We start from the raw sequence: 13,111 nt of genomic DNA on the forward strand, positions 1-13,111 counted from the left end.
CCTAGAACTTTCTCCTACTGCCTCCTACGGACTCACAGATCCGTGCCGCCTGCTAGAAATCACTAGTATTACATAGTCTGATTCGCTGCTCCGTGACGTCACAGGCGACTTCAAAGCACAGAACCAGTTAGAACTGGTGGGTTGAGTGACGTCACAATGCTCGCTTCAAAGACGTCTCTATGGTAGTTCCGATGCGATATATCTTTGGCCACAAGTCTTTGGGGGCGCTGTTTCCCCCCTGGACACGAGGCAAAGAGACCCCGTATGTTCCCCTTTGAGTGAGAGACGACCAGTGTTGCCAGGTCCGCGGTTTTCCCGCGGAATTGGGCTACTTTTGAAGTGTTGCCGCGGGTTGAATTTTTTGTCCGCTGGTTCGGTCCTCGCTCATCTGCGCCGGCCGGGGGCGTCTCGCCGACGTCGTGTCTCGCCGGCATCGCGTCTCGCCGGCGTCCCCGGCCGGCGTCTCGCCGGCATCGCGTCTCGCCGGCATCGCGTCTCGCCGGCGTCTCGCTGCCCCCCCCATATGTATATATATATATATATATATATATATATATATATATATATATACTGTATTTAATTCCTTTTTTATTCATTTCATTTGTTTTATATTATTTCTTTTTTTCATTTTAGAATTAAGCCATTCTGTGAATCGGCCAAACCTCCCTTCCCAGGGGAGGGGTGTGACTGCACATGCATGTTTTTACATAATAATAATAATAATTCACATTAAACAGGTAGGCGATATTAACAATGTCAAGCATAATAATACACATCAACACAGAACCAATGTAACACCTCACCTGAAGCTCTGATGGTCCAGCTGCTGCTCCCTCAGCCTGATTTGAGTTTCCTGAATGGGTTTCAAAATGAATTGATGTCGACCTTGTATACAACAAGTAGTATACGTATTTATTTTGATAGCAATTTAGAATACTTAGGCAATAGGTTCAGGTTTTATGGATAAGCCTTGTTTTTTTCAACAATCCTTCTCGGCTCGCGCGCGACTCTGACTAGCACCCCCCCCCCCCCCCCCTCCGTCGGCCCCGCTCGCCACACGTCTGCTGGTTCTCTTGGCTCGCTGGCTTCTCCAGCATTTCTGTCAATAGTGAACTTATTCTTAACACGTGAACATCTGGTACAATAACACATGTACATTAAAATGTTTACTCCAATTAAAAAAATTAAGTTATCAGCAGAATGTTTTATAAAGTAAAGGAACGTCTTACTATAAAACAGAATACATTGTAACTTTAAGTGTGCCACCACGTATGTATGAGATAGTTACTTCGAAGGCAAGAATATATTGTAGAATATGTATATTGTTGGTAACTCCATGGCCTGTTTCATCACCAGAACATAATGTTTGTCGGCTTTATAATATATTTATTTAGCTGTTTGATTGAGTAAAGGTAGTGTAGGCTGCGGAGCGGGTAAGGCTGACTGGCAGCGCCATCTAGCGGCTCTCCACGAAACGTCGCATGGCATTTTGTTTGGCGCCGATGGAGGGAGTCACTCCTGAGATCTTTGGTCAGTCAGACGGCAGAACTTCCGGTCGGCATTTTGTTCTACGAGAGGAGAGCCTCTCGATGATCGCAACAATCGTCATATTTCTCGTTTGCTTTATAAATTGGCTGCACTCACTGTTTATGTCGGTGCAGACCGACTGAAACTCCGACGAGCGAATGTTTCCCCGTAAATGTACGTTGAAACATTCACCCTCGAGTGGCGGAAAAAGAGCGAATCGGTCCGACCCGGATTATTGTTGATAGCTTAGCAAGCTAGCTAACCAGCTAGCTGACAAGCCAGTCGAGTTCCTCCTGGAGGATCTGCGCGAGAGAAGAAAGGGGGAGCTAGAGACGCGGACACGGACCGAGCACATTCCGCTCCTTTTGGACGCCCCATCCGAAGGTAAATAAAACTGCCCCGTCCATCGCCATGCAATGGAGTTTTCAAATTGCGATTATTAACAGTAGCGTCAATAAAACCGCTCCGGCGCGCGACCACCTATGGCGCCGTTAACCGTTGAGTAACGGAAGCTAGCGAATTAGCTAGCAAAGCTAGCTAGGTGTGTTTTTTTTTTTTTTTTGCAGATCGCTCGGCCTCAAACTGGATGTCATTCGTCGAGTATCGGGCCGTTGCCAACGAAATTGGAATTGATACCGTTGCTGTTACATCTACTTACACTTAACCCGTCGCATTTTCTAGAGCACAGGGGGCTAACACGTAACTGTTCGCCATATCTCCCGACAAGCGCCCCTTGTAACACATGAAAAGCACTGTTTTATTTGAACAGCGTTAGGAGCGAAACCACAACAGTTGGCGCTAGTTAGCATCACTAGCTCGCCGCTAAAAAACGACTACTGTTGTGAGCGGTTGTCAGGAGGCGTTAACGACATATACGCTCGAGTGAAAGGTAACTCCGGCTCAGAGGTCGGAAGACCCGGGCAGTAAACTTCTGAGCGCTGTGACGTGAAGTTGCCGCTGGTGGGTTCGTGCAGCTCGCGGTTTCAGCTCGCTGAGATATAAACAGTTTAATGTGCACGTCAACGTCCACTGTGCTTCAGCCCGTCGTTGTTGTCATCACGTTTGTGTGACTTTTGCTTGGCTAGAGCCGTTTGACAGGTGCTGACGTTGGCGTTGCTACTCCTGTTTTGAAACGTTGCGAGGGACTTCAGTTCCCGACTGAACACCCGCTGCGTCGCCTCACGCCAAACTAACACGTTGTCTGTGCGGTTTGACATGTTGATGTTGGCGGGAATCTCGCGTCTGTTCGCTTCTCGACAACAACAAATGCAGTTTGATCGCTTTTCTGCAGTCGGTCAGTTGCAGACCCCACTCGGTGGCTGTCGGCTACTGGAGGACGCAGCCCCCCCCCCCCACCCCTTACTGCCGCCACCATCACAGTGCATCTGTTCCTTTGTGCTGCCTCCTGCCTGTCAGTCTCACAGCTGTCAGCCTAGCCCCTGCGTACTAGAGGAAGAGCACATAAACCGATCATGCTATCGCTCCAGCTAGCTCATGCAATGTTTACAATATCCATCTGTTGATCCTCCCAGTGCTATACGCAGAAGCTGTTGCACGTATTTACTACCCGATGACCTCAGCAATCGGCTTGCACGGCTTGGAAGTCCGTTTGCACCGGTATATTTACAGATTGACGTGGCGTCACTATTCGGCAGGAGTTGTCACCAGTGTTGCACTTCCTTAGCAGCAGTGGAGAAGGTTTCACCATAAGGTCAGGATTGCTGTTGCATTCTAGGTTTGTAGTTTGTGGAGCAGTGATCCAATTGTGGTTGCACACATGATACACTTGGATTCTGTGATGCTTCTGTATCTGGAATTACTTTTGCTGTTTTGTTTTTATTAGTTTAACTGCTATCGACCAAACTTGACATACAACTGTCCCCATAGAAAAATGCATTTTTATGTCAAAGTCTGATGCAGGCCCATGTTCTCTTTCAGATTAAAGGAGTGGAACTTTTTTTATCTGAAATGTCAGTGAGTCCACCCGAGACTGCACAGAGTTCTTCAAAAAGGTATTATTACAATGGTTTGAGCCATTTATCATTTCATTGACTTATAATTATCATCAGCAATAGTAATGCCGGCTTACTATTACTTGATAAGACAACTCGGCATATTAACATGTTTAGGGAGAGTTTGTGGTATCAATGTCTTTTTTATTTTGATGTCTAATAATCCTGGTGAGGAAACGCATTAAAACAAGAGGGTTTGGTGCTGGCAACCAGGTTTATACACAACGCCTAGGCTGATATTTTCCTTCTGCTTTTCGTTGACCTCCTTTGCAGTCTTACTTGAGAGGTCAAGGACACCTAGCAAGAAAAGGTATACAACCAATTAAGTACATCATGTAGTTGTAATTTGTGAACATCTATCCGTATAAACTGAGGGTGAAGTGCCCTGTGGTTTGACATTAGTGAAGGGAAACAGACTGGTATGGCATTAACATCAAGATTGACATTTGAAGACTAATTCGGTTTCAAAGTAGTAGTGATATTAAGTGTAGGATATAGAGGTTTCTAGTATCTACTGTATGAACAGGGACACTCACAATGTCACGGCTTATTCACTGGAGTGCATTATCACTCAAGTGGTAGAAGTATAATGCATGACTAAGTAAGCTCCCCCCCACACACACACACACACACAAAGGCCCTTTCTTTTATTCAACCTAATGAGCCACTTGTGGTCTTAATATTGTGCAGTTGTGTTTACAACTGTTTTACATTTATTTACCGTACAGCGAATGCATTGGTTTCTACTTTTAAAGAAGCCACCAAGATGTTTGTATAGTGATCTTATTTTCTCCTAAGGGGAAGCTAAGTAAAGTCATCTGACATTCAATTTAAATGACTCATAATAAGCATCAGTCAGTAAACTAAGGCTAAAACCATGACATAGCAATACAATAACAAAATAGCAATAATTAAAACATTTTATTCATTGGTACTTTATTAGTTGTTGATTTGTTGCTGCTTATAGCCGATGCCAGTACAATAATAGGACCGAGCGGCAGGACCGTCTAACGGTGCTTTAGTGACATCTGAGAACTGGATTCAATCCTAAAACACAGAGCCTGCACTCCTGGTAATGGCATGACTTTTTTGATCCTGTGTCCCTGCTATAACCTAAAGAGTGCAGAGACCACTGAAGACCCCCCCCCCCCCCGTATGGATTAATAATACAAATAATACTCGATCTATGAGTAAAAAGGAGAATATCTGTGCCCGTTTATCTTTATTGACAGGATCTAATCAGACACATTTTGTTGTGGCTGACAGGTGATGCAGCCGATACCCTTTTTCCCTCCCAAAATATAATCTCAGCGTCAAGGCAGACGCAGCAGTATTTATGTAGCACATCATTGTTCAAGCAATGCATTTGATTCCATGTTTTTGATGTGTCTGAACTCTGAATAACACATTAACACTATTAATTTAATTATTTAATTTGTGTACGTATTTTTATCCCCTTTCTTCTGTCTCGGCTTCTTGTGAATCCTTGACTTTTCTCCTCCGCTTACTCTTGCCCTCTTTCGTCTTATTTCTCCTGTCGGCACTCGTGCTGTTTTTCTCTCTCTCTTGCTCCCTCCCCGACTAACCTCTTTCTCTCCTAGGAGTCGGGAGATGTGAGGACGGGTGTCGTTCATCGGCCCCCTGATCTACCTGTGTATAAACACACACCCCCACCCTCACCTTCAGCATGAATGGGGATATGCCTCATGTTCCCATCACCACTCTTGCTGGGATCGCTAGCCTCACCGACTGTGAGTGACACACAGCCGTTCTTCAAACTCACCATCACAGATTGTGTTGTCTCTCCTCTTCCAGTAAAAATCTGTTAAAATCTGAAATATTAACAGATGTAAATTGGCAAATGTGATGGTATATTCTGTCGCTTGTCATGTTTTGTTTTCCTTCTCTCTACTTTTCTACAACTACGTGTCCTCTATTGCTGATGTTTGTTTATCACCCTGTCTGTCTCTTTTTCACATCTCTATTTCTTTACCTTCCCATCTCTATACCTTCCATCATCTATCTCTTGTTTCAGTGTTGAACCAGCTGCCCCTCCCTTCCCCTCTCCCCGCCACCACCACTAAGAGCCTCCTATACAATGGGAGGATCGCAGAGGAAGTTACCTGCCTACTGGGCTGTCGGGATGAGAATCTGGCCTCCCAGCTGGCCCATGGCCTCAACCAGGTGTCCACAGAGCACATGTGAGTCTATAAGTGAAAGTGTGTGCATGTCAACATTGTGTCAGGACCCTACCCTGATTTGAGGCATTGGATTTGAATACATAGGAGCTTAGGATGTCAGATAACTTTACAAATGATCTTTGAGAACAGGCAACAGAAGAAATGCCACCGACTAGAAATTATGAGATTGTGCTGCATGCAAATATTAAATACACATTTAAAAAATAAAAATGTCAAAATGTATTAAATTCATAGCTTCATTTATCATTTTTTGTGTCATGGCACGAAATTAGACATTTCTAATAGGCAATATACAATAATAGTGCTTATTACTTAATGGTGTGCAATGAGACCGCATATATATTATGTTACTTGTCATCTTATATTGAGGTAATGATCTTTGTTCACATGAAACCACTGAAAGTACCAGACAAACCAAATCAATTTAAGTAATTTTGAAGATTCTATAAATCTTAAAAATGTAAAGCCATTTGCTCATTGATTTTCAACATTGTCTATATGTTTCAAAAACAAGCAATTGATAGCTACCGTCTCATAGAAGACAGTGCCGTGTTCACTTTCCCAACTCAAAATTGTAGGCTACATGGTCATACATATTAAAAAATGCAATTCATATTTGCATTCATACACACGTTTATAGTTTTAAACATTATTCACTTTTTTTTACGTGTGTTTTCAGAGAGCTGAAGGACAACCTGGGAAGCGATGAGCCAGAGGGAGATGCACCACTGCTGCTGCAGACCATGCTGGCCAGGAACCCTGGCATCTTCAGGGAGAAAAGTATGGGCATGGCTACCTGTTGCACATTAAGAAATGAAAGCATGCAACTATAAAGACTGGCTTAATGTTGATATTTATAAACAAATATACTGGTTTCTTTTCATTTCTGAGCAGATGTTATGCAGCAGCCAATGGTACCAACGTACAAGATCACCCAAAATTCCTTGCATAGCCCGGCCCAACCTGCAAACTTCCAGCCGGCTGCAATGTCTCCTAACCCACCAAGGTGAGTCAGGCTGCAGGATTCAGCAGACCCCTATGGACCATTTCTAAGAACGGTAACCATGGAACTGTTGGGAACATATATTATCCTGTTTTAAATTGCGTATCCCAGTTGCATCACAACATTTTATTTGATCTAGTTTCATGGATGACTTGCTGTATGTAGTATCATTAAATTATTGATAGCTAATACAACTATATTTTAAGTTCTGTAATGTTTGTTCTACTGTTGTTGACATGTAACTTCCTTCCATGTGTTTGCTCACTTGCTTCCTCCCTGTGTTCTTCTCCACTTTGTCCAGTCGGTTTGTTGCTCCCCAGACTGGTTCCAGTAGTCGGTACATGGGCCAGAACAGTCCAGTACCCAGCCCCTACACTCCCCAGAGCCCTACCCCTGGTTACATACAGCCGTATCCCCATCAACAACCACCCAGCTATAACCAACACCAACAGATACAACAAGGTGAGAGTATGTGTGTGTGTTGCGTGTTCATGTGCATGCATCAGGAGGCATTTCTTGAAGTGCGTTTGTCTGTCTGTCTGGCTGATGTATATAATCTGTATGATTTATTGAAAGACATAAGCGAGTAATCTGAGGTAACCATGCTAGCAGCGCAGCATTAGACAATCTTGTCATGGAAGAGGAACAGGTTTGTGTTTCGTGTCAACAGGTGTCTGCTTCCCAAATAAGTTTGCTGCTGAGAGCCAAAATAACACAATTTGCTAATTACTTTTTGTGGCTCATAAAACTCTGACTCCTGGAAGAACTGAAGCCACATTTATGCAGTTAAACACAATACATTTTTTATGAATTCTATGGTCTACTAAGTGCTTATTTACTGTATTTCACCAACTCTGTTTTGGCACATCTCACCTTTTTAATAGATATTTTCTCTCATGATCAACAGTGTTCTAATTGCCTCACTCGTGGATCATTAACCAAAAGGACCTCTTTTTTCTTTTCTTTGGCAGTGTCTGTGGCCAGTCCCATGGGTCCAGGTGGCATACGAAATATCCACGAGGGCAAAGTATCGGGGCAGATGGCCAACGCTGCCAACCACCTCTCGGACAGACATGGCACGGAGGACTACATGAACATTGTACACCGACTGGGCAATGAGGTACAACTCAGTCTACAATGAGCGTTGAATAATGCTATTCTTAGACATTTGCCGTGAGGTTTTGGAAGTTTTGTTCCGTGAGCCAAAAATATATTTTCTCTAATCTTGATGTTGAGGGCATGCATGTGATGTCACTGTACTTAACAGTTCCGCCTATCACTGCTCATGTAGGAAATGGGTAACAGGGCATTCAGATGGAAAACTCTGCACACGCCGATTTATAATGAATTCAGGCACAATATTTTGCCTCAGGTGTGGTTATATATTTTTTATTTTTAGTTCTGTATAGGTTTTAACAACTGTTACAACTACCACTGCTACTGAGTGAGAAGCTGTGGGTGGTCGGTGTCGACGCGTCCACCATCTCCTGGATCACTGACTACCTCACAGGCAGACCACAGTTTGTCAGAATGGGGTGTGTGCTGTCTGGAACGGTGGTCAGTGATGTTGGAGCCCCACAGGGAACTGTTCTGTCTCCCTTCCTCTTCACCCTGTACACCAGTGACTTCCAGTACAACACGGAGTCATGCCAGCTGCAGAAGTACTCTGATGACTCTGCAGTGGTCGGGTGTATTAGGGATGGACGGGAGGAGGAGTACAGGGCAGTGGTGAGTGACTTTGTAAAGTGGGCCGATGAGAATCACCTTGACTGAACGTGGCCAAGACCAGAGAGATGGTGGTGGACTTCAGGAGGAGCGACAGCTCCTCCACCTCTGAGTGTCCTGGGAGTGGACGTGGACATGGTGGAGGAGTACAAGTACCTGGGCGTCTCCATCGACAGCCGACTGAACTGGAAGGCCAACATCAACGCTGTGTACAAGAAGGGGATGAGTCGACTCTTTTCCTGAGAAAGCTTCGATCCTTCAACGTGTGCAGCAAGATGCTGGAGTTATTCTACCAGTCGGTTGTCGCCAGTGTGCTGCACTTTGCCATTGTCTGCTGGGGAGCAGCATCGGAGCCGGTGACACCAGCCGTCTCAACAAACTGGTTAGGAAGGCTGGCTCCATCATCGGCTGCCAGCTGGAGCACCTGGAACAGGTGGTGGAGAGGAGGACGTTGAAGAAACTTGTGTCCATATTGGACAACCCGGACCACCCTCTCCACCACCTCCTACAGGGACAGAGGAGGACTTTCTCCAGACGTCTCCTCACGCTCCGCTGCCACAAGGACAGATACAGGAGAACATTCCTGCCGACGGCTATGAGGCTCTACAACAGATCACCTCTTGCCAGATCCTAGTGCAATAATAACTTAATATTTACACTATGTTGATCTGCACTTCACACATTTCATTTGTTTGCACTACACACATACACACACATTTCATTTCATCTGCACATATACACACTCTTTGCTTTTTGCACACTGTCTATATTTTTGTATTTTATTTGATTTGTCATTGGTGTTGTGTGTTGTGTATGCATGTGTGTTGTATATGTACATATATATATTTTGTTTTGTTTTTGTATTTTACTTTGTATACTTCTATATCTTTCATCCCTGTTTCTTATATTTTGTGTTTTGTTTTTTATTCTTGTGTGTTTAGTTTATTGGTGCTGCTACTGTCACGACAAATTTCCCCTTGGGGATTAATAAAGTATATATCTATCTATCTATCAAACTAGAAATGCCATGCCCTCAATCTTTTAATGGATTCAGATTTATCTTCTAGGAATTTTATATATGGACACCGGTTTTGATGTGGACTTTTAATATTGTTTCCCCCATTATTATTATTACGCTATATTTTAAATTAAATCAACATTATGGATTTGAATTGCTGGAAATAATATGTTCATAATGTTTTGGTCATCCAAATACATTTGCAAACATAATGGACACTTTAGTCAATAGTCCATCATTCAAATATTTCTATTTGTGACAATTTGACAAAAGGTGGACTTGCTGTCAACAGCGTTGAGATATGTTTGGTTGAAATTCCAGTGTAAAGCTGATACCTGGTAGGTTACATCTGTCTTTTCTGTGTGTTGCCTAGGAGGGTGACTCCGCCATGAGAAATCCTTCTTTCTCTCTGAGGTCTCCACAGTCCGGCTGCTCCCCAGCAGGGAGTGAAGGAACACCCAAATGTAAGACCACTAGAAGAGGAAAGGAGAAGCTACAGTGCCTACAGAATGGTTTGAGGCCGGTCTCTCAGTGACACAAGGCCAGTGTGACCGTTTCAGTCGCGGAGGATGCCTCATTGTACATCATTAGTGTCAGTTGTAACAACAGTGCACTTTGTTATTACTTGCCTTTTGAGGGTAACTTCAACTCTTTTTGGGGTTGCTTCGTTACAGCAGGTTCTCGTCCCCCGCTGATTCTGCAGTCACCACCTCCCTATGCGCCCTCACCGAGGGAGGGAGGCCCTGCCCAGAACCTGCAGCTCCAGCAAAGGAAGAAGGGGCCCGCTGTGAAAGAGGAGAAAGATTTGTACGACATAGTGAGCTCTCCAAACAAGGACTCTTCAAAACTCACCCTCAAATTGTCCAGGGTCAAGTCAAATGAGTCCGATACCCCAGGTAAGGAAGGTTTTGGAACAGCCCAATCTTAGCTGGGTCCCCGTGTTTTTGTTGTGTGGTTTCCTACATCTCTATTTCAATGTTTCACGGCATTAAAATGAATGAGCTGTAATAATAATACGTCTGTGAGTGGCGATCATTCAAAGCCCTTTTTTAAAATACAACCATGTAAAGGTGATTTTGTTTATCTCAGGTGATACTCTGCCGGGAATGGACGAGAACTCTGACAATATGGAGGCGGAACTGGGCTTTCAGCAGGTGCCTGTCCTCCAGCAAAATCTAGCTCGGCTGCAACAGCAGCAAGCTTGTGGTGCGAGTGGTCTCCAGCCTCCCAGTTCCCCGTACGACGAGGCAGAGTTGGATGCCCTCGCTGAAATTGAAAGGATAGAACGAGAGGCGGCGAGTGAGAAGTGCTCCAAGGAGGTTCAAGATAAAGGTATGTGGAATAGCATGAAATGGCTATGTGGATACATGCTAGAGATGCACCGATCAGGTTTTTTGGTGCCGATCACTGAAATCAGTACCTGCCGATCCGATATCACCGATCATGGTGTTGATTGAAGCATTCTATTTATTGTCTAGCATTATTGCCTATGACTATGAGGAAATACATATATAAAGCACCTCAAACATTAAAGACATTACCGATTTCTTTAAACATTTAGGACTTTTACTTTGAAAAATGTCATCATTGATACATTAAAATTGATTGATTGCCAGTGATGGGGATTTCAGATATGTATGGAACACATCTGCATCATTCATTTCCTGAAACTCTTGGGGAAATCTATATACAGGACTTTTTTTAACACACAAAAGTCTGACTTATTTTTATAAACTCTTCCTTAGTACAGTAAAAATGTTTTAATGTTAGCATAATTTAAGCTAAATCTCAGAAACGATCTATAAAGATACAAAATCAGTTCATTGTTTACTTTTATATGTTATTTAGTGTATGATTTGTCGACATCTTATTTTGAAAAACGGATGTTGTTTCACGTGGTTCTTTCCGTTAACTTTGCAAAACCGGATGTTGTCACGTAAATCCTTCCGCTAACTTTATCAAAACCCTCGCGCGCTCCCGATCGAATGCGTTTACCGTGAACATCAGTCTGTAGGGGCTCAGAGCCTCAGACATGTGAGAGTCGGCTGAGTCGACCCAGTGATTCAACTCGGGGGACGGGGACGCCGCTCGGTGGTGAGGATCCCCTCGTGGACCTCTCACTCTGCCGGGCGCATCGTCTCCGTTGCGATGCGCTGCGATTGAAACGTCTGATAGTTCTCGCAGATTTTATGTCATCTGATCGGCCAAGTTTGATCGGCCGTTTTGAGAACGCCGATCAAAACCGATAATGGGAATATCGGCCGATATGGATCGGCGCCGATCAGATCGGTGCATCCCTAATACATGCTGAACAAATGGTTGTGAATAACTTCAGAGGTTTTGCAAGTTTGGTTTATCTTCATCTCGTTCCACTTTCCAGACAAGCCACTGAAGAAGAGAAAACAGGACTCCTTTCCCCTGGAGCCAGGCGCAGGGGGACCAGGTGGCCCCACAGGTGCCCCAGGCAGTGGATCAACAGGAGGGGGCAATGCTGGCAAACTGACCCCGCAAGAGGCCACCGCAGCTGGGAACGGTGCCAGCCGCCCTCCCCTCATGGTGAGCATCGACCTCCAGCAGGCTGGCCGAGCTGATGGCCAGCTCGACCCCTGTCTGGCCGCCCCTATGCCAGCCCTTGAGGCCCAACGCTGGCCTGAAGAACCAGCTAGTGGGCCGGCTGCAGTGGAGGGTTCTGACACGGCGTTGCGGTTGAAACCAGATGGGCGACCCGAAGTCATCAAGAACAGGGTCGATCAACATGACAGCAGGAGAGACGGTCGGGAGTCATCACAGCACCGACACGACGAGAAGTCCTCTGACAGACGGGGAGAGATGCCAAAGTCCTCGAACCGAGGCGATCACGGACGAGACAGGGACCGAGAAGCTGACAAAGATAGGAGGCATCGAAGCGAGACAGGCGGCCGAGACCGACGCTCCCCTGACTCGCGCTGTCGAAGTGACAGAGATAGGTACCGGGCTCCTTCCACTGGGGAGCCGGGTCGGAGCGGCAGTCGGCATGATGGTTCCAAACCGGCGGCCTCTGCCTCTGGTGCTAAACTTCCAGATTGTTTCCCTGCTCAGCTCCTTGGAGGGCATAGTGGCGCGCTGAAGAACTTCCAGATCCCTAAGGTGATCTGGGCTGACCCAAGCCAAATGTCTACCCACCTTCCAATCATTCAACTTTCACTGCCTGCAATCTCACAACAAAACGCCGCCGTTCACTTTCGTTTACATCTTTGTTGTCTCATTTGTAAGCCTTTTGTTTATTCCTCGGGGAAAAAAACAGGAAATTAATGAACCCGCACCTAACTCTCTGCCTGAAGTAGAAGAGTTTATTAAATTGTTAGCCCGATGTGTAAACAAAAGCAAGTCCCTTTTTCAGATTTGCTCCAATTCTGTTTCTCATGTTTCTGAGTAAAAAAAAAAAAGAGCCTGTTTCCTCTTTACAATCGAGCTTCTATTTGTTTCATCCCTCCTCACATCTCCTGTCAATGCAGTGTTGAGAGATGCAAGCCCCAGCCACATGCACACATGCACATTTAAAAAATCTGATAGTTTTTGTGTGGTTGCATACAATAGCTTCTTTAACGCTACGAGAAAGGATCAGCTGTGTCAAGCAACAAACAAC

General features: G+C 44.9%; 1 protein-coding gene across 4 annotated transcripts in view; it reads left to right on the plus strand.

Moving 5' to 3' along the window:
- The first annotated feature begins 1,567 nt into the window (after window positions 1-1,567).
- LOC130196411 (nipped-B-like protein A) overlaps window positions 1,568-13,111 on the plus strand; it is a 28,722-nt gene continuing 17,178 nt past the window's right edge. Inside the window, exons 1-13 of one of the 4 annotated variants that reach the window (XM_056418510.1) lie at window positions 1,568-1,911; window positions 3,466-3,539; window positions 3,813-3,849; window positions 5,141-5,290; window positions 5,575-5,740; window positions 6,420-6,520; window positions 6,635-6,746; window positions 7,045-7,205; window positions 7,715-7,863; window positions 9,860-9,950; window positions 10,161-10,382; window positions 10,576-10,818; window positions 11,867-12,612. In XM_056418510.1, coding sequence (XP_056274485.1) covers window positions 5,227-5,290; window positions 5,575-5,740; window positions 6,420-6,520; window positions 6,635-6,746; window positions 7,045-7,205; window positions 7,715-7,863; window positions 9,860-9,950; window positions 10,161-10,382; window positions 10,576-10,818; window positions 11,867-12,612 — 2,055 coding nt within the window. In that variant the 5' untranslated portion in view covers window positions 1,568-1,911; window positions 3,466-3,539; window positions 3,813-3,849; window positions 5,141-5,226. The remainder of the gene's footprint in view (window positions 1,912-3,465; window positions 3,540-3,812; window positions 3,850-5,140; window positions 5,291-5,574; window positions 5,741-6,419; window positions 6,521-6,634; window positions 6,747-7,044; window positions 7,206-7,714; window positions 7,864-9,859; window positions 9,951-10,160; window positions 10,383-10,575; window positions 10,819-11,866; window positions 12,613-13,111) is intronic. The other 3 variants (XM_056418509.1, XM_056418512.1, XM_056418511.1) reach the window with 3 other exon arrangements.

This window comes from Pseudoliparis swirei, chromosome 7, assembly GCF_029220125.1.
Source record: "Pseudoliparis swirei isolate HS2019 ecotype Mariana Trench chromosome 7, NWPU_hadal_v1, whole genome shotgun sequence".
Classification (NCBI taxonomy): domain Eukaryota; kingdom Metazoa; phylum Chordata; class Actinopteri; order Perciformes; family Liparidae; genus Pseudoliparis; species Pseudoliparis swirei.